Source organism: Xiphophorus hellerii, chromosome 5 (genome assembly GCF_003331165.1).
Source record: "Xiphophorus hellerii strain 12219 chromosome 5, Xiphophorus_hellerii-4.1, whole genome shotgun sequence".
Lineage (NCBI taxonomy): Eukaryota > Metazoa > Chordata > Actinopteri > Cyprinodontiformes > Poeciliidae > Xiphophorus > Xiphophorus hellerii.
In genome coordinates, this window is record NC_045676.1 from 16,757,420 (window position 1) to 16,781,539 (window position 24,120).

The 24,120-nt window shown below is 37.1% G+C and overlaps 3 protein-coding genes across 10 annotated transcripts in view; 1 reads left to right on the plus strand and 2 right to left on the minus strand.

Moving 5' to 3' along the window:
• tbck (TBC1 domain containing kinase) overlaps positions 1-9,311 on the minus strand; it is a 32,958-nt gene extending 23,647 nt beyond the window's left edge. The window contains exons 1-19 of one of the 3 annotated variants that reach the window (XM_032563852.1): positions 9,178-9,311; positions 8,683-8,900; positions 8,253-8,322; positions 7,481-7,595; positions 7,050-7,123; positions 6,754-6,895; positions 6,573-6,633; positions 6,422-6,483; positions 5,714-5,775; positions 4,823-4,971; positions 4,538-4,676; positions 4,314-4,413; positions 3,213-3,262; positions 2,966-3,095; positions 1,926-2,024; positions 1,784-1,846; positions 1,546-1,672; positions 1,294-1,344; positions 399-482 (exon numbers count right to left, since the gene is read on the minus strand). In XM_032563852.1, the coding sequence (XP_032419743.1) occupies positions 399-482; positions 1,294-1,344; positions 1,546-1,672; positions 1,784-1,846; positions 1,926-2,024; positions 2,966-3,095; positions 3,213-3,262; positions 4,314-4,413; positions 4,538-4,676; positions 4,823-4,971; positions 5,714-5,775; positions 6,422-6,483; positions 6,573-6,633; positions 6,754-6,895; positions 7,050-7,123; positions 7,481-7,595; positions 8,253-8,322; positions 8,683-8,875 (1,771 nt within the window). In that variant the 5' untranslated portion in view covers positions 8,876-8,900; positions 9,178-9,311. Of the gene's footprint in view, positions 1-398; positions 483-1,293; positions 1,345-1,545; positions 1,673-1,783; positions 1,847-1,925; positions 2,025-2,965; positions 3,096-3,212; positions 3,263-4,313; positions 4,414-4,537; positions 4,677-4,822; positions 4,972-5,713; positions 5,776-6,421; positions 6,484-6,572; positions 6,634-6,753; positions 6,896-7,049; positions 7,124-7,480; positions 7,596-8,252; positions 8,323-8,682; positions 8,901-8,989; positions 9,129-9,177 lie in introns of those variants that run through there. The other 2 variants (XM_032563853.1, XM_032563854.1) reach the window with 2 other exon arrangements.
• Positions 9,312-11,266: 1,955 nt separating this feature from the next.
• Positions 11,267-17,987, plus strand: LOC116719987 (elongation factor 1-alpha 1). The gene is made up of 8 exons (XM_032562915.1): positions 11,267-11,422; positions 14,208-14,372; positions 14,617-14,796; positions 14,878-15,174; positions 15,568-15,718; positions 15,944-16,200; positions 16,593-16,827; positions 17,277-17,987. The coding sequence occupies exons 2-8, from the start codon at positions 14,229-14,231 to the stop codon at positions 17,399-17,401; spliced, it is 1,389 nt and encodes a 462-aa protein (XP_032418806.1). The 5' UTR covers positions 11,267-11,422; positions 14,208-14,228; the 3' UTR covers positions 17,402-17,987.
• A 922-nt stretch (positions 17,988-18,909) lies between these two features.
• The window catches only part of kcnq5b (potassium voltage-gated channel, KQT-like subfamily, member 5b), a 102,734-nt gene continuing 97,523 nt past the window's right edge, over positions 18,910-24,120 (minus strand). For all 6 annotated transcript variants that reach the window (XM_032562909.1, XM_032562910.1, XM_032562911.1 and 3 more), the window contains one exon: positions 18,910-24,038. In XM_032562909.1, coding sequence (XP_032418800.1) covers positions 22,788-24,038 — 1,251 coding nt within the window. In that variant the 3' untranslated portion in view covers positions 18,910-22,787. The remainder of the gene's footprint in view (positions 24,039-24,120) is intronic.

The window sequence follows — 24,120 nt, forward strand, 5'->3', positions numbered from 1 at the left end:
TTTCTCTGCAGGCATTTGCAGTTTCATTTGTTTCCATATTTCTAAATGATGTGGCTCAGCTGCAGACTCCATTAAGACAGACTGAAATTAGTTTTCACAGTTTAGAAGCAACACTGAGCCCAGATTTAATCAATATTAGGGTGACAGGCTGACACCCTGTCAGCCTATGATAATTTGTTTCTAAACTTAAAGCCTCTGACTGCGTTTAATCATTAAAACTCAACCTGCAGTGGCAGATGATAAAACAAGCTTAAAAGCACTGAGAAAGGAAGCCTATAGTGAAAGGATGCTTTCACAAATGTACACTGCAACATTTGGAAGAAACATGATTGACTTTTCTTTTAACCAAGAAATTTTACTCGGACACAAAACGAAGGTTTCTTCTTTAATTATCTTACCTTGGATGACATGGGAGTTGTCCTTCAGGAAAAAATTGTACAGGTACTTTGGGATGAAGGCAGACATGCAGGCATATGCTAATGCTATAGAGAGAACAACATATATACAAATTGAATGCAGAAATAAACACTTGGCATTTACATGAAGATGTATCAGTCAGAAATAATTTTGGGCTTTTCATTTGAATTGTTTATGCTTTATTTTTAGGTTCAACCAAACAAACTGGGATTTACAGTGATTAAAGCAGTTGCACCAAACTATGTCCATCTGACCTCTGTTCACCCCATCATAGACTAGAAACTGCTGAAACATCAGTGTTGTCATTCACAGTGAAGCCGGTTTAACATCAACATGAAGGTGCCAACAAATATAAAAGCTTCTGCTTCAACACGGAGATCTTTGGGGCCAAATGATACGTTCAGCCGCCCACATGGACAGGCTAAATAATCCTTGAAAAAAATGGTTTTATTGAGATCGAGATTTAGTCTTTGTGATCACAATGACAAGAAGTCGGTTTGGAGGAGTAAAAGTGAGGTAACATAACTGAACTACACTTTTGCTAATGAAGATTAGTCAAATTTATTGTGAGTCAGAGTTACAACCAGATCTAGTTGGGGTCTACACAAGGCATCTGATTTCTCTGAAACTTGGAGAAGGAATTTTAAGCAAACATTGTTCATGGTGTATCTGTAAATTTGAGACTGTTTGTATATTTTTGAGGTCTGTCTAGATTATTGAATTCCCTCAATTGTCCTTGAAATTATTAAAGGTGTAAGTTACATGTTCGGCAAACCTTGAAAAAAAGAGGCCTTAAATAAAAGATTAAAAAACCCAATTAAAATGAAACTGATGATCTGTGCATCCAAGCTGGAAAGTTCAAACTGAGATCCTCACCTTCGTTATTGAAGTTCAAATATAAGAATGGAGCACAAAGTGAATCCAAACCTGAAATGGAAAGTGCATCAAAAAAATTAAAGGTCAAACTAAAGCACCTGTGGCCAAAAAAATATTGTTTCTAAAACAAGGCATAATCGCCATCTAGTGTTCACTTATGGGTGTTACCAGGATAATAAAAGGAAAAAAAAAGAGAGAGAAAAAAAAGAGGCTACAGATTCAAAAAAAGAAGATGAATGGGGAGTAACTGACCCTGCCAGTAGACCAGGTCGGGATGGGAGACCACCCAGGCTTTTAACACACGCCTGAACTTGATGTGACCTTGAGGAGATGACAGCAGCTCGTCATACTGGTGGCAGCGTGGGATATCCACCTCAATCTGCACAAAAAAAAAAAAAGAAAACATAAAAATAAACAACTTCAGCATGAAATAACAAACCTTTGAAAAAAGTAAACTGACTCAGTTGTTAGCTTTTATTCTTCAGCCTACCTGTCTGTCAGTTGGTATGGGAGTATCCTTGTCAATGCTGTCATACTTAGCTTGAATGTCACCCTATGCAAAAAAAAATACAAAGAACAGATGAACCAATGCACCTTTTCTCATTTAAATTTAGTTGCTTTAGGTTTTGTACCTCAATGCCCAGCAAAGCAGCCCAAGCCAGCCCTCTAACCAGAGGAGGAATATCCACTCTGGCCTCTTTCCACATAAGGTTCTTTTTGTATGGATAGCCCTGAAGACAAAACATATAAAGTATCACAGAGTAAATATACAAAGAAATTTTCAATGGCGATTTCATTGATTAAAGGAATAAACTATCCAAAACAAACTGGTCCTCCGCAAAAATTTAATTGTCCCCTAAATCTAATAACTAGCCTTGACACCACTTGCATCAAAAGGGCCAGTGCAATAATTGTGAAATTGGGGGAAAGGGAAAGAAAAAAAATGCATCCTTTTAAAAATCTTTTACAAATTAAAATCTGAAACTATGGTGTGCATTTGTATTCAGCCTCTCTGAATCAATATTTTGTAGACATGGCTTTCACTATAATTTTATAATTAAAACTGCACGTCTTGTCTCTACTACCTTTGGACATCTTAATGATGGAGTTGTTGCTCATTCTCCCTGCAAACTGGTTCAAGTTCTGTCAGACAGAACGAAAAGCAGCTACAAACATCAACTTTGAAGTATTGACGTCAATTCTCGGTGGAATTAAGGTCTCGAACTTGACACAGGAGTATGCTTTGATGTAACTCTGGCCGTATATTTAGGGTTGTTGGAAGGTGAACATCTAACAGGTTAATGTGTATCCTCCAACAGGTTTTCTTCCAGATTTCCTCAGTGTTTAGCTCCATCAAACTTCCAACCAACTCTGACCAGTTTTCGCATCTATGATGACGAAATGCATCCTCACAGCATGTTGCTGCTACCTCCATGTTTCAAGGTGGTGGTGCATTTACTACTATAGATTTTTGAACAAAAAGTATTTTACAAACCATGTGGTTGTCCTTCCCCTTCATAATTATGATATATTCTGTGTTTCTCTTTCACATAAAATACCAATGAAATATACTGCAGATTGAAGTTGAGAACATTATGCTTGTGTATTCTACCACAGGTGTGGATTCTGAGTGTGTAATGCTGATGTACACAAGTACATATGCTGCCCTAACCTTGAGCAACCTGTCAAATAGGATGATGCGGATGAGCTGGTACTCTGTGTCTCTCTCGCGGATGATGAGTGGCAGCGTGACAGTGGCCGACAGCTCATTGCTGCTGTTAGACTGCGGCAAACTCGACTGTCTGCAGGAGGAAGGTGGATAGGGACATGACATTACTGGTGCCAAAAGGAATGACAAGATAATGTTAAAAAATAGTGACTTGGAAGATGGGAAAGGTCTTAGAATGGAGGAGGCTTACTCATCTTCCAGCAGAGGGTAATAGGCTTCTCCAGCAACATCCTTCAGTCTCTAGACCAAAAAAAAAAAAAGATATTCTTTTTCATGTCCTGATTTCAACTCTATAATCTGCGATAAGAGTCAATGAAGCAAAACGTCGAATTCGACATACACGTGTTTGCCTCTCATTTATGCTTAAAGTAAAGGGCCCACTGATCTTCAGTTTGGCACAGTTTAATAATCTGTACATATAGATAATATGGACACTAAAATGAAAACATACCTTTTGTAAAATTGAAAATCTGCAAAATAATTATATATTACAATCTAATGTAACTGTAACTGAATTGCTCATTTTAAATATTGAGTGACTGTGATTGTTATTTTATTTTTTTATTTTGGCCCTTCAAGGATCAGTTTGAGGGAATTCTTTTCAGTGTTATATAACTAACTACATAACTATATGAATAGTTTTAGTGAAGTAAAAAAATGGATGGACATGTTTGAATTTATTGTGGATTCATCACTAATTTTAACAGAAAAAAGTCTCGAGTATATTCATAAGGCCCGTCATCAGCAATCGTCTGAATCTTTTTATGGTTTAGTTTATTTATGGTTGGTTTCCTGTTGCGAAGTTACCACTAGATTATAGTCAACACATTTTGAATAGGGTTGAGGCTAGCACTATTTCAGTAGTTTGAGGTTTGCCTGCTTTATCCATTCCAACCAAGTTTTTGTTCATGCTTAGGATAATTGATCTGTTGCAACAGTCAACCCTTTCCAGGTTTCAAATGGCTGTCTGTTTATTTAACATAAAGTTGACTAATTTGTAGGTAGCCCTGCAAGCAGCAAAACCAACAATTAGCATACTGCCGCCACCACCTTACCTTTACTCCTCCTAACATCCTTCCTGTCACTGTGGCCAAACATTTCAATCTTTGTCTCATCTGATCACCAAACTTTTGTCCAGAAGGCATTTGACCTGTCTGTGTTGAATATTTTATCCAATATTTAATCTATCAATTTTAAGCAGCAGCAAGTTTTTTGGTTGGCACCCTCTGTTCATTCCAATGCAAATGTCTGTTCAGTGTGGATAATGAGACTGGTGCTGCAACCGCCTTACATTTCTGAGTTGGCACAGAGACAGCATCACTGTGGTGTCATCAAGCAGGAAGCTTCGATCTCTCCCTTGGCCAAATGACTCCCCATCCTCCAAGACAAACCTAAAAGAAAATATAAGAGCATGCAGATATAGCATTCTAAATAGGCCATAACATGATTAAATATGTGCATATATTCAGACAACCCCCATGTGATTCAGTGCATGTCTGTGTGGATGTGATGTACTTGGGCAATGTGCAGATTGGCGGCTTAGACTGGATGATTTCCTTGTTGGTAAGCTCCTTCTCCAGGTCTCCACCCGCGAGGCACCATAGGTGGTACACCTCATCTATGCCGCGCTCTGACAAGTAATCCTCATCATCATCTAGGATTACACACAGACAAAAGCTCAAGTACTTGTAGGTAGAAACAGTAGGTCAAAACATAGCTTTAATGTTTTGTCCTGCTGTTTCAGGTCTAGAAAAAGAGATATTTAATCAAACTAAAGATCAGGTAATATTTGAAGGAGACCTTTGCAAAGATCACTGATGTCATCTGGGAGCTCTAGGTGTGCACAGCGCAACGAAGATGAAAACAAACTGACAGGCTTCTGGAAGGGTGAATAGTGGCAGGAAATGCCATCAAAAACAGGGTCTCTAAGCAGCTCAGCAGGAGTTGGCCTTCAGGTTACAAAATGCAGAAAAGGGTTAAATGGTAAAAGGCCTGCATTTGTATCACACTTTATCAAGTCTAAGGATTGCAAAACTCTTTACACTACATTCACCCATTCATACACACATCCACACACGGAGTAAAGGGACAAAAATGGAGATGTACCAATAGAATCAGCCAGAAATCAAAATCGGTCAATCTTCCCTTGATATACAGTATACGACTGTATATTTTACAGTATACAGTCGTATACTGTAAAATCAGTATACGACTGAAAATCAGTTTTTTTAAACCCTTGTTTATATTGGATGCAGTACAATTGTTTTCGGACCATAAACACAAAAACCAACTGCAATTTGATACACTTATCAAATGAACTTATTAAAAAAGAAATAGTAAAAGGTTTGGGACATATGCTTGATTAAATTAAATTTAGATAATCTTGAATTTATTTGATTTCCTTTGCGATTCCAAAGTACCTGATTGTAATTTTCACTAAACTTCAATAAACAAGGTCAACAACTAAGCCACAGTTTTGTGTCTTGACTGAGATCCTGTGGTGAGAGGCAGAAAGTTACTCACGCTAGTTGAGTTTTGCATATCTATACTTTATATCCTACAGAGTTCTTCAATACATTGAGGAAAGTGTGGCTAAAGTTAATCATCAAATAATAACATAATATACAGAACATATTTTCACCAGCAGTGTGAATAAACGTGGGGGAAATCTGTAGCAAACACTATATTTACCTTTTGGATGGAAGAAAGGTCAAACACTTCCTTAATAATTCAACAACATTCTCAGGCAGCTCCTGTGAACACGTCATAAATGTGATGATCAGCTACTTTCCCCATTTAAGTTCTCTCAAAAGGTTGCATTTTCAATACATCAAGACAGTAAATATGTATAAATGCCTTTGGTAATTAAGCACATTTAAATAGGATTGATCAGTCCAGAAGGTTTCTTTAATTCTACAGAATAAGGATGATTACATCTAAAAACTTATGTGTTATATAATTTTATTTCATTACATATACTAAAAAATGGCTCCTAAAATCTGGTATGAAACAGGGATACATATTGTATCCTTGTTTCAAGATCAACAACTAAGCCTCAGTTTTGTGTCTTGACTGACATCCTGTGGTGAAAGGATGTCACCATCCTCTCACCACAGAGGATAGGAAAAGGCCATTGCAGACATGGCCTTTAACACATATACAAGTATTAAAAACTGAAACTCTTATGAATAAAACTAGAACTAAAACTTGTTATCAATTTGTAAAATAAGAAACCTACGGATTAAAATCCAGCCTTCACATAATTTCTATGTCTATAGCGGTACGTACACATGCTTTCTACTTATCTCAAAAGTAACAAACTATTGTTAACAGTAACCAGTAATATTAAATAGTTGTCTAATTGTGTAGGTGCAGAGACGGAGTGTTTCTCAGGCGTACCTTAATGATTTCTAAACATCCATGTTCCTCAGCAAGGACAGTGACAATATCATCCATGCAACCTGGCAAAAACAGATGTCTCATATTCAGCCCAGTTGAGTTTAAAAGGCCAGTGCTTTACACTCAAGTTAATTAAATCCTTTTTACTCACCCAAGGTTAAAATGAACTTCAGTTTGTCACTTATTTCAATGTTCTGCAAGACTCTTCTTCCCTATAATTGATTAACATCATCAGATTAGAAACTAATCATTATTCGAACAGCTGGAATTTAGGAAAAGTCCAGTTGAAAAAAATAACTAAATATTTCAGGGAGTTTAGGAGGGATTCTTACTGCACATAGTTCAAAGAGTAAGATTCCAAGTGACCAGACATCCGACTTGGGTCCTGAGGGCAATGGAGTTTCACTATGTGACGGATCACTGGGGTTGAAGCAGCCCAGGGCAATCACCTCTGGAGCAAGGTAAGATGGGTTGCTGGAGTCGATATGACACAGCACATCAGCTCACACTTATCATCCTGTACGTTACGCTTCTTGAAGTTTGGTTGGAATGAAACCAGAGAGACAGAATTGTAGCTCTGACCTCTGTCTCATAGCTACCTGGGAAAATTAAAGAGGAAACGACTTACCCAATGGGAAAATCAACATCCGCCCCATGATCAGTCATGTGGTAAAGGCCAAATTTTGCCAGTTTGACATTGCCCTTAAAAAACAAAATTCATCACAAAATGAGAGTTTGTAGATATTTCCATTACTATTTATTTAAAATTTACAACCTGACTCCTAAAGAAACAGAATTGCTATTTAACTGATATAAAAACCCAACAGATTTCATAGTTTTGATTTGGTCATTTGAAAATAAGGTAATATAAATACATATTAAATCTTAATATGGTATATTTTTAAAATAACAAATGCAATAATTCAGTTTAGTTTTAAATATTTGGAAATAATTGCATTCTTATTCGTGACTATTCGGCAGCAGGATTCCAAAAAGTCATATTAAAGCACAGATTTACTTGTCTTTTAACAGGAGTAAAAACATTGTTACAAACAGTACCTTGCAATCCAAGAGTACATTGTTTGGACTGAGGGCTCTGTGCACCAAGCCATGTTTGTTCATGAAGTCCAGACCTTCAAGAACCTCATAGGAAACTTGGAGTACCTTTTCTGGACTAACACAAATTCAATAAAAAGTGAGAGTTGGAACATTTGTGTGTCAAGGCTTTGCAGACATATTTTTAGCAATACCACAATATAAACAGCTGACAAAGTTAATGCATGCTACAGTATCTACTTTGTATCTACCTTACAAAATTGATAGGAATATATACTCATTAAACTTTTTCCCATTTTGTCATGTTACTATCACAAATCTTGACTGGGATTTTATGTGATAGACCAACACAAATCAGCACAAATTGTGAAGATGAAGGAAAAGAACATACAATGTTCATGCCCCAAAACAATTCTGTGCAACCAACTACCTATAGAAGTCACACAATTATTACATACATTCTACCGATATGTAATTTAATCTCAATAAATACACTGCGAGTCAGTGCACAGACAGCATTAACCAGAAATGCAGTCAAGAGGTCCACAGTAACTCTACAGAGACAGTACACCACTAACAGTGGCCCTTATAGAGAAAAACTGTTGACAGGCTGCAACACACTGACAGACTGGTGTAGATGTTCAATAAACTTCAACCATAGAAGAAACCGTAAACATACATCCAGAGTTACAGCATAATGATTTGGTTTAAAGCACACTCATGTTTTATAATGGTCTAGTCGAAATCCCAAATGAGAATTTAGATCATAACTTACCTCGCTGTTTGCTCTTGCCTGAAATCACCCACATTCCTTGAATAGTGCTCTGCAACAACAATCAGCCGTTCTATGCACCAAGACAAAAAAAAAATTGGTGATACATATGCATCTATTTTTTCTTTTTTGTTGTTGTTGTTGCTGCTTAACTTGCAGCACTAAAATTAGTTGATCATTTAGTAAATATTAAAAACATTTGTCTTTTAAAACACAGTGTTTCAGAGTTTTTCTTAGCATATTAGGATATTTCGGGAGTTCAAACCTTTGCAATAAACTAAAAATAAACAAGTCTTCTTAAGAAATCTACTGGGATTTCTCACCAAGCTTTGCAGTACATTTTTGTAACACGCTTGCAGTAAACGCAGTACATTAAAGCCCGTTACCAGTAGAACAAAATATATCATACAACTAACAGGATTAACAGCCATACCATGTTTCCCTCTGGAAATGTCCACATACTGACACAGTCTGGGATGAGTGACGGTCTTAAGGATCTGGAAACGCCCCAGGATTTTAATGGAGTTGGGCGTCAGAGGGAGGCCATTGCTACCACAAACATCATGAGGAAGAGCTGAGGCAAAGAAGGTGAAAGCCCCCAGCTGAGCATCTCTGATGGGCTTCATTGACCCAGCGAAAAAAGAAAAAGTCCTAGGAATAAGATACAATGTGCAGAACATATTAAAACGGGAAGTGAAATTGACACAACTTCTCAATCATGCGATGAATAATAGCGTTACCAAAACAGGCTGGACTGGAGATACAAATACTATTACAGATCTTGGCATTAAAAATGCATGCCTACAGCTGAGAATGAGCCTATCTACGAAAAAACGCGAGGATAAGTGAGGATAAGCATCAGATATAAGGAGCCCTACTGAAACAGATGCATTTTCCTTTCAGGAAAGAAGTCAGCAAAGTGTATTACCTTAAAACAATGTCTTCTCACACCAAACAAAAAGGCTCTATGTTCATGACGACACATTAAACTCGAATATAATGGGAAATGTATTATTTTCCTGATTCTGCGGTGTGACGGGACAGCTGAGTGAGCGTGATCAATGACGCAATTTTTGTGCGACAAAGGGGTAAGACAATATTTTTTATAAGAACAAACGAAATGCCACACAATCTATATAATAAACATTTACGTAAATATATCTGTGAAATAAAACTACAAATATACATTTTATTCCCTTGCTTTTTATGCTTATTTCCTGAAGTCGATGAAGTGCATGCGCTGTCTGTTGTCTCCTCCCTTTTTGTAGAAAATCACTGATGTCTAAAACATCTGACCGTGCAAGGCAAACTCTAATCTGAGGTTGAGTCCATCTCAATGGTTTAATAATCTAACTAGAGGAACAAGGCTGCCACCTGCCAGCGGCCTCAGTAAACGACTTTACACAGAGACTGCACTTTTTTGCCCTGGGCGAATATTTAAGTATACAGTCTGTTTATTTAAAATAAACCTGTTAGGGGTTCTTCTTCATGTTGGTTTTAAAAATCCTTACTTTCTTTTAGTTTGATTGCTTTTATTAATCTCAACAGTTATTTGTGTTATGATAACTGACATCTGACATCTCAGAAAATCATAAAATGAATTCATTTCAGTAGTAAAATTAAATAAGTCATATTTGAATAAAAAATACATAATTTGTATTAATTACACTGAGCGGTGCAGTTTTTTTTTTTTTTAAACCAAAAGTTTCTCAGAAAAACTTAGTACTTCCTTAAGAAAAAAGGATGTTTAATTCAGACATTGTGGACAGTTAAAAAGCATCCACGCACTGTAGAGAAATAACCCCAATGCTTGTTTGGGGATTATCTTTTCCTGAATTACTGTGTTGTGGCATAAAGTGAAAAGTCCGTGGCTTCCCCAGGGTATTAAGGGGTTCCTGTTTGCTGTAATTGCAGCCTTTTGTTCATCTACATTGTTTGAGTGTGGGCTCTCATTTTCGTTTTGACAGTACTTTCCAGATTCTTTATTGACACTATTTGTTGGTCAATTTGTTGATCAATTTGTTGGCCAGAGGGAACTGTCCTCTCATTCTTTTTCACTTTGTTTACTTCAGACTTTTGGTACATGTTAGAGTCCTGTCATCTGCAGAAATACTCAGATGACTCTGCAGTTGTTAGGTGTATCAGAGATGGACAAAGTACTAATGGGCCGATTATGTGTCACAGTAAGGGATCAATCATCTTAAATCTGAACAAAACAAAGATGATTATTGTAGATATAGAAAGAAATAGGGTTAGATCAAACCTTATTTCTATTAAGGGAGAAGTGGAGGTGATTAAGGAGTATACCTGTTCACATGGACAGACTGAGCTGAAGACGCAACAATCCACTAAGAAAGGACAGAGCAGATTTTCCTTCTTGAGGAGTTTACTGAGGTTATGCTGAAAGATGCTGCATATCTTTCATAAGTGATTTTGTGTTATGCACAACTTTGCAGTTATACGTGTGAATAAATCTCTCTACAAAAAGAATTGACCTTTTGTGACTTAGTCTTCTTGTCCAGTGTATCAGTGATTATTTTTTGGACAGAAGCCAAATTTGCAAACTTCCTGATGACAGAGTTTTCTTGAACATGAATACAACATAATACCTCTGTACTAAATACCAGTTTTCACAGAGAATTGTTTGTAATCGTTATATAAAGGGTTATGTCCAAATCTATAGTTCATTCTGGTAAGCAGCATTAAGATAGGCCTACCTGTAAATCAAAAAAGACAGTAGTGAATAATCATGGTGGACTTAATAATTATGAAGGCAAAAATATAAACACACAGTATCTCAGATTGATTTCAAACACCATAAAACATTCAAGTCTAGAAGAAGGGGAGAATTAAATGCACCAATAATGCATCGATTAAATTTACAAATGTCTCACATTAATTAGGTTATATAGGTTATATATAAAAGCCCAACAATCAATCAGACTGAAAAAAGTAATTTATTACTGAAAACAGTGTACCTTTTCGCCACCTAATTGTGCAGAGAGGCAGCAGGGCTCCATCTAGTGGCTGAGCCTCGCAGTTTCAGTATATGACGCATTTGACGGCAGTCTCCACAGCAGTACCTTGTCTGCGTCAGTCCCAGGACAGCACAAAAGGCAGCATCTTCTGTTTCATCCCTACTGTGAACCAGTGAGCACACCTTGCAGGCGAAGGTAGGTTCGGTAACGGCTTCCTGAACGACTCCTATACAAACAACGCACATTTTATTCCGTTTTTTTTCATGCTCCATTTTAAAGCCTGCTGACTTCGGGGACGTGTTAGGAGAACATCCATAGCAAGTCTGCATCTGAATGTGGAGTGTCTGTGATGCCTGTTGTAATTTGATGCCATAAATAGTGCAAAGGGGTTTTCTAGGGCTGGTTAGGCCTGAGTGGCGCAGTTTCAATTGAGAATATTTTTTTAATGGAAGTTGTGCGGGGATGATGCTTCTTCTTCGCCCATCATGCTGATGTCACATTAGAATAAACAGTGCAGTGTAACTGTCTGGGAAGATGCTGAGACATGCAGACCCAAACATGCCTTAACGCCCTCACCTCTGCAGTATTGCATCAGCACTGCGCTCTATGCTATCAAGTCCACACTGTTTTGAAGTCAACACTGTATTATTTTTGTTTTATTTATCTATCCATCAATAATAGCTGTGATAGCTTGCGTTGCCATCTCAAATTACGAATTATCGTGGAACATATAGACATACATAACCTGTTACTATTATTATACATTTTTTTTTGACATCAGACATGTTGATAAAAACACAGAATTGATGTTTTCCGGTTCCTCAACCAGTTACAGCAAGTATGAAACTCAGAAATGCGCATGCGCCCTGTAGGAGTAGCGCTAAAGGCCTTTTGAAAAAAAAAAAATCGTGTGCTAACTGTTAGCTTAGTTCATCACATCGGAGAAAAGTAAGCCAACGGTAAGGTAATGTCTCCAAATAATTATTTAGTGGCATGGGTTTTAAATTTCGTGCGTTTATATTCCTAATGTAAACCTATTTAAGGTATTTTTGTGAAATATGTTCGTGTTCCACGGTGACTCGTCATATGAATTGGTGGCCGCCATTACACTTCAACTTTTTTTTGATTCATTTAATAAGAAAAGGTTCTGGAGATTAAATTTATTTCTACAACCAGCTGTATTCCGTGTTGTTTTCTAAATTCTCCCTTGTAGTATGCTAGTGCATTGTGCGCTAAATGCTCATGCACAACCCATTATATCTTTCCACCATTTGTATTTGCATTTTATTTAGTTTGATCCTTCCAACAAGTGGGAAACAAACTTGAGAAAGCTAAATAAGAATTAGTTACAATATTTAACAATAATGCTCACACCCACTTGTACATTTTGTCACAGTAAAACCACACACGTTAATGTGTCTTATTGTATTTTTTTGTGACAAATTGACCACCTCAAAGCAGTAATTGTTAAAAGAAAATAAAGTGATACATGGACAAAAAAGGGTACAGTGGCAGGGAGAGCCTTAACCATAAAATCATCTAAGGTGGCCATTGTTGTGCACACTACAAATCTGACTTTTATTTGAAAGTAGCCCAAAGAAAGATGTTGTTGAAAACTACAATAAGTCATTTTTACAGTTTGGTAGAAGCAACATACAGTAAAAGACATAGCAAACATGTGGAAGAAGGTGTACTGGTCAGAAAAGGCCAACATTTTCATTATTAATACTTCATCACTATGTTTGGTGTTCACACTATCCATGTAAAACACGGTGGCAGAAGCATTATGCATTTACAAGATAAGAAAAATAAGCTTTCAACTTCTACACGAGTAGAAACTTAAATTTATAAATAATTGAGTGGCCCCTAACAAATCACTGATATCGCTGGAGGGAAATTTTTGGCTCTGCACCCATAAATAAAACAGACAAATGCTTTTAATAGGTATAAAATTAAAAATACCTTTGAACAACTTTAGGCAGGTATTAAATTAACTTTTTTTTAAGCCTGCATGTCTGCATTAAAGAATGTTTTTTTTATTGGTCTGATGTAATATTATAATCTCAAATGTTGTGTTCTAATTGCCTGTAAGTGGAAAATCATCAAAATAACAAAAAGAAAGGATTAAAAAAATCTGTCTATGCCTATCACCCTATATAAAGTGTTTCACTTTGTAAATTGAGTTTCTAAAATAAATTAGCTTTTGAATAATATTTTAACTTATTGAACGGGTCTGCATATTATTATAATAAAATACATAAAAATTTATTGTTAGGTACCAAAATATAAGAAAGGGATGAGTTCACTTCTGCAAGGTGGTTTATGTTAAATGAAAAAGAAAATACAAAAAATGATAAATATGAAATCAAATTATCTAGAGGTTACATATAGTAGAGTGATTTTGTAATTATTAATGTGACATATCTAGTGTCAAAAGGGTAATAAAAATAAACTGCTTTGATTATTAATTTTTCTTAAAAAATGAAAGCTGATTTTTTTTATTTTTGCTTTGTTTTGTGGCACATTATTAAATTGTGATTAAATGTAGTTGATCATTTTCTTCAATATGCAATGTTGCAAGATAGCAGCATGTCAGCAATATTCCATTCAGTAAAGTTAAGAAGAATCAAATTTGATATGTAAAGGTAATTTATTTACTTTGCTTACTTTAATGGCTATGGGTGAATTTCTGTTGAGTTTTCGTTTCAGGATTTTCTTGTTTAATTAAATTAAAGTAAATGATGCACAGAATGATACAATATGTGGCAAAGTTCAATATCTAGATCTGCATTGCAGTGTATCTAACCGTAAATTGAGGGAGGAGGCATTGGCTTGATCAGATCAATTTAATTAACTAAAGTGTGGAGTACAAATTAAAGTTCAGTGGTTTTTGATCAGCATTGTCTTACTGTTGAGACTGTATGCTTTCTGGGCTGCATGTTGTTAATTCTGACATGTTTTGTTTGTTTCTATTGTTCAGCGTCTTCTAGGCTGAGCCAGTATGGGGAAGGAGAAGCTCCACATTAACATTGTGGTTATAGGACATGTGGACTCGGGGAAGTCCACCACCACAGGCCACCTCATCTACAAGTGTGGGGGCATCGACAAAAGAACGATTGAGAAGTTTGAGAAGGAAGCTGCAGAGGTATGATTTAAATAGAATATTTTTAGGATTTTCTGCATTGTAATTTTCCAACGGCTCATTTCAGAGGAGCCCGGTTAAAGCTACTTTTTGAGTTTTCTGGTTGAAGCATCAGAAAAGTGGATTGAAGTGTTAAGGACAAAGTTCATGAGCAACTGCTTGTCACAAAGTTTCATGTGACAAGCAACTGCTTGTCACATGAAACTTTGTCCTTAACACTTGCTTGTCCCGACAATCCTTTTCTTAGATGGGAAAAGGATCCTTTAAATATGCGTGGGTTTTGGACAAACTCAAGGCAGAGCGTGAACGTGGAATCACCATTGACATCTCTCTCTGGAAGTTTGAGACAAGCAAGTATTATGTCACCATCATTGACGCTCCGGGACACAGAGACTTCATCAAGAACATGATCACTGGGACATCCCAGGTAGAAATAAAATAAATAAGTAAAAAAATAAAGTAAATTTTCAGTTCCTCCCTGAAGTTCTCATTTCTTTATCTCTTTCAGGCTGACTGTGCTGTGTTGATTGTGGCTGCGGGTGTGGGCGAGTTTGAAGCTGGCATCTCAAAGAACGGGCAGACTCGTGAGCATGCCTTACTTGCCTACACTCTGGGAGTGAAGCAGCTCATCGTAGGTGTCAACAAGATGGATTCAACTGAGCCCAACTACAGCCAGAAGCGCTATGAAGAGATTGTGAAGGAAGTCAGTACTTACATCAAGAAGATTGGGTACAATCCCGACACCGTGGCTTTTGTACCCATCTCAGGCTGGAATGGAGACAACATGTTGGAGCCCAGTCCTAATGTGAGTTTGACGGGAGGTCTTCTGGAAAAACACTTACTATAAGCTATAATTATTCTACCTTTTTTCAGTTGTACTGTCATGGGTGTTTAACATTCTGAAAAAGGCTTGAAGAATCAGAGACGCAGATCTTTTGAATGGGTTCCATCTGTTGCAAAGCACGGGTGTCAAGCTCCTACAACTTTTAGACGTGTCTCTGCTTCAACACACCCGAGTCACATGATAAAATCATGAACAGGACTTTAGAGAACCTGACTGCATATTGATGAGGTAATTCAGCCATTTGATTCAGATGTGTTGGACCAGGGACACATGTAAAAGTAGAAGAAAACTTGGCACCAAAAGCTATTGTTTTCTTCCCAGCTTTGACATGAAAGTAACAATGATCTCTTACAGATGACCTGGTTCAAAGGCTGGAAGATCAATCGTAAAGATGGAAGTGCCTCAGGCACCACTCTGCTGGAGGCTCTTGATGCCATCCAGCCTCCAACCCGACCCACTGACAAGCCTCTTCGTCTGCCTCTGCAGGACGTTTACAAAATTGGAGGTGAGTTGATCTTGCAGTTTCGTGATTTAGATTTTTAAGAACATATTTGTAAAATATAAAGGCCTCATTTATCAAGTGGTTTAGGAAAGGAGGGCAGAAACAAATTAGGTTTTGAGTAAGTTCCCATGGGCCTTGACTGTTCCACATGTTTAAGAATAGCTTTTCAGCTTACATTTAGACACCAGGTTCACATAACGTCTGGTTGCTTCTCTGCCTCTCCATCAGGTATTGGTACTGTGCCTGTGGGTCGAGTAGAAACAGGAATCCTGAAACCTGGTATGGTGGTGACTTTTGCTCCCGTCAATGTGACCACTGAAGTCAAGTCAGTGGAGATGCACCATGAGGCCCTGAGTGAGGCGCTACCTGGAGACAATGTGGGCTTTAATGTCAAGAACGTCTCTGTGAAGGATATTCGCCGAGGTAATGTGGCTGGAGACAGCAGGAACGACCCACCACAAGAGGCAGCTGGCTTCACCTCCCAGGTCTGTTCCCTAGTAATGACTGTGATTATTATTGTTACCCAGAAACTGGAAAACTGGGTGTCCAAACTGAGAACTGGGTGTCCATCTTTTAGTTCAACTTGAAGGAATACTCCAGAGACAAATGTAGTTAAATGGTAAATATCCATCGATTTGAACAAGCCCGTTCTTTTAGTAACTTATTAGTTGGAGACAAAATCTTTCATTTTTAAAGTAAATTGAAAGTTGAGAAAATTTGTAAAAGGGCTTTAAAAAAGGACAGCCAAGACTTGACTAATATAGGCTACTGTTTTTTTTAAAATTAATTCTATTTTATTTGTTGCCAAGCTCTTGCTTTTTGTTTGCTGCTATTTTTCCAAATTCAGTATTTTACAAAGCTATTACATTTTTCATAGGTGATTATCCTGAACCACCCTGGTCAAATCAGTGCTGGCTATGCCCCTGTGCTCGACTGCCACACTGCACATATCGCTTGCAAGTTTGCAGAGCTGAAGGAAAAGATAGACCGCCGCTCTGGAAAGAAGCTGGAGGATAACCCGAAGTTTCTCAAATCTGGAGATGCTGCCATTGTGGATATGATCCCAGGCAAGCCTATGTGTGTGGAGAGCTTCTCTGAGTACCCACCGCTTGGTGAGTGTCCCAGCCTGCAATATAATGTCTGTCTAGTGCTACAGTACAGTGCCTTCACCCTGTGAAGTGCTCTACTACTCATCATGTTGCAATTACAAACCTAACAAGATAAATATGTCAGGCAGGTCAGGGACAGGGTTGTGGAAAGGTCTGAAGCAGTCTCAGGATATAGAATAGCATTCTTGGCTTTGAACATTGCTCATGAAAATGTTGCAAATGGCACACAATTGCAGGACATGGATGACCTAATAAATATACAGGTTAACATTAATCAAGAGCAATATGAAAGCAAAATATGAAAACATCCAAGATGCATGAATACTTTTACAAGGGATTGCACCTCGTATAGTAAAAATACTTGCCTTCAGGAAAAAATTAATCAAAAATCTTAGTTTTTTACTTTTCTGAGAATAGATAAAGTTTATATCAGAGATTTTTCTATTCCTCAGGCCGTTTTGCTGTCCGAGACATGCGTCAAACGGTGGCGGTGGGAGTGATAAAAGGCGTGGAAAAGAAAGCCCCTACAAGTGGTAAAATCACCAAATCTGCACAGAAGGCACAGAAGGCCAAATGAACGTTGTGCTGGGCTGCTGCCCCAAACGTTCAGAGAGGCAGAAGACCCGCAGACATCTTGCTCCATTTGCACACCATAGTAAACGTCTGGTCCATTATCACAATGCATCGCAAAAGCAGACGAAGGAAAAAATAATTGTTTCAGTTAGAGATTAGCACGTTAGCTAACTGTTATACGTACATTTGATTGTATCTTGTTTCGTGCTTGAACATCACTACGGGTTTGCATTGCAGTTCAAAGATGTTAGTTGTTAGTTGTTAAATTTATCCTGCTAGTTTATCTAGAGATGCTCTGTAGTAACACAGTAAAGATGTTCTTCTCTGTGATCTCTGTACAAGTAATGTTCCTTGTTCAAGCTTTAAAACTGTTAAACTCAGCAGCTAGAAATATACAGGTTGTTTGCATGTTTGCTTATAGCACCTCAGAGAAACCAGCTTTAGAAACTAAAATAGTTCAACTAAACATCCTGCCTGATACAAGCTCCCTTAAAGTAGCTCTGATCCACGTTACTGTAAAGTGTGTGCACCTTAAATGCTGGTACTTGTGAGAATATGTTCGTAAAAGTAAAATATATTTAAAAACTTCATTTGTTTCCGGTGTTTTTGTTAACTCTGTAAAGCCTGACATATCAAATAATTGTTTGAAAAATCTTATTTGTAAAAAATAGAATAATTTAACTGATTTTATTGAAACATCACATAATTTCTTCTGTTTTTTTGTATTACTATTAAGGTTAGGTATTAGGTTTTGCATATACAGTTAAAACCTGATGTTTACATAGACTCCATTAACAGACTCAATCTATTCTTTCTCCCTGTTAGACATTAAATTAGAATAAACCTTTAGAGTAGGATAACTATTTTTTCCCATTTGCATATTGATAAAAAATGAGCTATTCCTTCTTTTGTTTTCAGTTTTTTTACTATCCTCAACTTTAGAAGTTTATGTGTATTTCTCTTAAACTGCAGATCAAGTTTCATCAGACCAATACATATTTCCAAAAATTAAGCTATTTGTTTCTCAGTCCATGTTCAAACTATAATCTAGCTTTTGCAGTATAGACATCTTCCTTCCTGGGTAGCCTTTCAAATTATTTTGGTAATCTGAACTAACCTAATTAAATAAAAGTTTAGCTTGATTTAATCCGTTAAAAACATTACATGCTGCATCTTTTCATGCAATGTATGTAAATTTCATGTCTGTAATAATGCGGAGGAAGATATATTTTGCATGCATGGCACATTTAACTTTTATTTTTCATTCATATTCATCTTTATAATTTTTAAAGCTATTTTACAAGTTTTTATATATGCAGTTTAAATTTTTCTTGAGACTGAAATATATTTAAGGATTGATTTACTTGATTGGTTTTGGAGGGAAGTGACAATGTTGTTAAAGCCACGTAGATCTGCAAAATATTGAAATCAAAAACGATATGTTTGGACTTGTAGGGTTAAGTCTGAGGTCAATCCGCTCTGTGTTTGGTGCAATGAAAAACAAAACAAGGCTTCTTGAAGAATTTCTTTTATTCTTGATTGAGAATAAGAGTTCATTTGCATTGCTATTACATTACAGGCTTCCTTAAACTAACCAAGGTTATTACTAATGTGTAAATATGTGGACATAATTTAAATAAATAAAAAATAAGACAAAACCTTAACATGGCAATTGCCCATTTTATGCCCACTTGCAAAATTATTTTTTTAAAAAAAGAACTATGCCACAAATAGATGACCTGAAATGTGCAGCGACTTTTTGTCACAAATCAGATGCACCTTCCGGAAAACTAAAACACGAATGTATCACAAAAGCAAGGCACCAGAATACAGGATTTTATGAATATTTTGTAGACCTAAAAAAAAAGTTTGGATGCTCTTAATCCAGTTGTTTTAAAACCAAAATACTTAAGATTCTAAGAAACTTGTCATCTTTTCAGTTAAAGATCCATTTGAACATGAAAGCCTCATGCAAAATACATTTAAAAGTCAATGGGAAAATAATTGTTTTTTAATGAGAGCAAACTTATGCACAAACAGTAAAAAAAAATGATTATGCTGTTAACTAAAGGTAGAATGTGCTGTGCAAAGAAGCATACCTCACATTTCAATTTCATACATACTGTATGTTACACTTCACTTTGAAAACATACTTTTAAAGCTGCATCATAATTAAGTAGTGTTGTAACATTTTTTGGAATAGTTACATATTTTTACAGTTAAGCTGACATTTTACAGCCATTCTTGCAAGTCTTTTTTTATTTTTTGTATTTTCTAAAATCATAGTTACTTAGTAAAACTAGGAACTGTTGAAAGCAAAATGGAAAAAACAAGAGAGCCCAATAACTATAGTAGGTTTGTGGAAAGCTGCAGTTTCTTGATGCCTGTTCCCTGTTTCCAAAACTTTAAAGGATAAATCTGAATCAGGGACAAACCAATCAGTCACACAGATATCATAACTGGATGTTTTTCTTTAGCTGACATTGTTTACTGAACTGCTCCCTTAATCTAGTAACTTGCAGCATATTTTTATGCATTATATTCCACAGCAAAAAACCCCCCGAAATCTATCAAACTTAGAAAGACCAAATTAGAACTTAAACTGAAACAATAAATATTTTAGTTTATTTCTAACAATATAGTTGATCAAATTAACATTTGATTCTTGCCAAATTGCAAATGTGAGAAACATTCCACATTTATTTTTCTTCTGTCACATTGGTGAGCTTTTCTTTACTATGCTTAAAAAGTAGAAAAATATAATGTGTGTTTTAAATTAGAAACAACATTTAACTAATGATTACTGCTTTGGTTTTTCTATAAGATCGTGCAGCTGCATTTCTAATTTTTTTTACAAAGAGTTGATCATTTTTGTTCAATGGTAGCACATGTAATGACACATTTTGGCCTTTCAAGTTTTTGCTTAAATCCATATTACAGCTAAGAGGATAAGTATAAACAGATATAAGCAATGCTCTGTTAAACTGACAGACTAAAAAGGTATGGTCCTTTCTACTCTCATACACACACACACACCCACATTTTTTAATTTTACTTACTTAAAAATGATACAGGATTGTATTTTTTATTCCTGGTTTGAAGTATTTAATATAAATCTACAAAATGTACCAAGGTGATCATGAACTAATCAGGCTTTGGATGCTTTAGTAAAAACATTTAAAAATAGTAAGGCCTTGTCACTGCATCTTGTTCTACTCCATACAACAGAAAGGGAAAAATAGTGGTAAGTTGTATTTTCACTGCTCAGCAGTTCAAGAAACCTCAAGTTAATATCAATAAGATACACATTCGGATCTCAAGTCCAGTTCAAGAAGCCAAAAATAATCTCCATCAAGAGTTAGTTTAAAGCAGATGGCAAAAAAGGGTATTTGTGTCTGAAATAAAAAGGTCAAATATTTTCTAACAGAAGTTGTGAGCCAGAAAATGACATTCAACAAATGTTTCACTCCATTGCTCAACCATCCTTACTGTGTAACATTTATCTGGTCATAAAAGCAGCTGCTCCTGTTCCCTGTCCACATAGGTGTAGTTTTAACAAAGGTTGCAGTTCTACAAAAAAAAATAAAATAAAATAGTGAAACTGTTATCTGAAAGATGTTTTTTAATTAAATACAGATGCATTTGATGCCTAAAATCATACTTTCAGAATATTTTCACAGCAGCTTTAGGAAATGATGGCATCATGAGGAGCCCCACAGAGATGAAGTAAAATGGACAAGGCATAATTACTTCAAGTGTCCTAGATGCCCCCACTCATTTGAAAAAGCATGTATGAAGGATGGAGCTTAGACATTGACAGACATTAACAATTATTGTGGCAGTATAGCATGAAGTTAGATTGTGTGTTCTTCTGTTACGGAGATTGGCTGTGTAGTTCTGATCCTATGTTTTGCATGAAATAATCTGACAGAGAATTAATTCATGACGGGTTTTTAGAAAAAACAGCTAATCAATGCCTATAAAAAAAATCAGGTCTTACATTTTGATGTAAGAAGGTCTGCTTACTACTATTCAATTTTGCTCTGGAGATACTGAAGTAGTTGCTCATTACAAATTGCACAGTGAACACATACAAAGGTATAGTCCCACTCATTATTTTGCAGGGTACTTTGTGATGTAAAAACATTAGACCATGAAGAATCTTTTCAAAAATGAGTCAAAATGTATTTTCACTTATATCCCAACTAATTCCACTGAAAAATAAATATGTCAGAGGAGAAATATAAAAAATACTTAGTTGATTTTGATCCATGCCATACTTGAGAAAACAATAACGCAGGCCTGCTCTTAGTTGAAAAAGTCTTCAAATGTGAAATGTCAGGCCGTGAGAACATTTCTTGTCTACAACCCTCTTCAGATGATCCTACAAATATTCTGTTTGAGTTCAGGACTTCTGCTAGGCTATTCCAAAAGGTTTCTTTCAAGAATAGCCATTCATTTGTTGATTTGGATGTAAAGTGGTTTGATTGTGATGCTGAAAAATGACATCCCTCTATATCTTAGGTTCTTGCTGACACGTGAAGATTTTGGACAATCATTTTTAGTTTTTTGACCATAGCCTGTTTTTCCAAATTGAAACTGAATCAAAGGGACTTTTTACATTGTTAAAGTTTAGAGGGTGTGTACAAATTTGCACCAGGAAATGTTTTTCACTCAAAAGCAGAAATGTTGATTTTTTTCAGCTGCACTGTCGACATTTTCAGAAAGGATTTTTTATGGTCTTTTTTATGATCTTTATCATCACAAAAAGCTAGCATTTTATCATATTTGTGCACACTTATTAACTGGATTGTTCAATGAACATTATGCAAAAAGAGGCCTAAAATGTGTGGATTTTGTGAAATATGTATTTTCTGTATTCCAAATGAACACAGGTTACATCAATTACTTGCAGAGATCTGGCTTCCTAAAGTGGATATGAATTTATAAAAAACAAAATGCCCACGTTTCTCAGCTGTCATAGACGACAACAAGCTTTTTAATTCCCAATAAACTATTAAGGTGGTGGGTGGCCATGCTTGTAGGTGTAGTTTCTTATCTGTGCTTTACTGAAAACATGCAGTTCATGCTACATAGCACATCGACCCATCCATTACTTAATTTAATTCAAAAATCGTTTTCTCAGTTTTTTTGGCATTCATCTTTTATCTCAGATCCAACAAACACACATTAAACACAGAGTAACTCATGCCAACATGATTAGCCTGTACGAAAAAAACGGAATCTTATCAAGAGAACCAAGATAAAAATAAACAAAAGAAGACAAGACCCCATGTAAAATTCCCACCCACCCATCAATCTCGCCTCTAAAAAAAGATAAAAACTGTCTCTGAGGTGAGATTTGTGTTTGTTCCAAATGTTTAGTGGGTCTATTTTAGCCGTACGTGTGGCATGTTCAGCAGTTCGACGTTGCCAGTGGAGGCTGACGATGATGGACCACCAGCCAGGCTCCGATTAGAGTCCTGGGTCCCTACCCCCGCTCTATCTGCTGTCCTCAGGTGCTCAGAAGAAAATGAGTGAGCCTCAGATGTCCCCTGTGACAAAAAGTCAAACCCTTGCCCCTCCATGTCCCTGTCACTGATAAAGAGGTCCTCCTCACCCCAACATCCTCTTCTTGTACCACCACTCTCTACGGCAAGGTCTTGGCAACAACTGTTGAAGCCTGTTGGAGAGTCACTGCTTGTACTTGGGCTTGGAGATGAAAGACTGTGGCTTTGGTGTGCGTCATGAACAGCACCTACCTGAACCAGGTCCTGCACTGACATGGATTTGCCCATTCCCTGGTCCATATGGATGGGCCTCGAGCAACAACCTGGTGCTGGTGGCATAAGTGGCTCCAGCTCGAGACTCATATGCCTCCTCCAGGAGCCTTCTTCTTTTGCGTTAAGCCTGCCAGTACCATTAGTGTTCCCTTGTAACTTCTGCCCTAATGTGCTCAATCCAAACTCAAGTCCAAGGACCTTCCCAACATTACTGTCTTCTGTGTGGCTATGTAGACCTCTGCAGAAGCTCTTAATTTCAGGAGAAGTCTCTCTAGAGGTTGCTTGGATCAGTTTGCCAGGGCTAACAGTTTGTCTGGAAGGGGGCGGCGGAAGCCTTGCCAAAAGAGGAAAGCCTTCATCTCCTACTCCTCGGCCCCCAGAACTGCTAGTACTGTTCGGGGTGAGGACAGTAGGGGAGCTCCCCACAGCCTCGTCAGTGCCACTTTCAGGTGATGTGGCCTGACCCTGCTTATGATGTTGTAGATGAGGATGATAATGAGGCAGTGGTGAGGGGCTAAAAGGGGAAGATGCGAGACCCGAGGGAGGTGTGGACGATGAGGCATGGAGATTAAGGTTGAGTTCGTTCTGAGGTGCTAGAATGAGGTGAAGCCCTCCCTGGGAGAGCTGGGAGTTGGTTGATGAGCGTGTGGCGTAGCCGCTCAGGGGAAGCGCTCCACCGCAGCTGACCTGAGTTGAGCTGGAGAGGTCCTTACTAAAGACTGAAGAGTTGTAGTCAGAGGTCTGCTCCAGCTCAAACAGGGGTAGCGAAGAGAGAGTGAGAGCCGAAGAGGAGCCTTTACGCAAAACCTGACGATAAATGTCCAACAGAGAGTCCAACTTTGACTCAATTGACTGAACCTGTGTAGAAAAAGAAATGGTGACAGCATTGAAGGTTAAAAAATTCACTTTTGAACCAGATAACTAAACTAAATGAACTTCC

Excerpts from the sequence above, each read along its gene's own strand:
- LOC116719987 (XM_032562915.1), top strand. The coding sequence starts at position 14,229 with ATGGGGAAGGAGAAGCTCCACATTAACATTGTGGTTATAGGACATGTG. Across the intron at positions 15,175-15,567 it reads TGTTGGAGCCCAGTCCTAAT|ATGACCTGGTTCAAAGGCTG; the intron begins GTGAGTTTGACG and ends GATCTCTTACAG. Across the intron at positions 16,201-16,592 it reads CAGCTGGCTTCACCTCCCAG|GTGATTATCCTGAACCACCC; the intron begins GTCTGTTCCCTA and ends CATTTTTCATAG.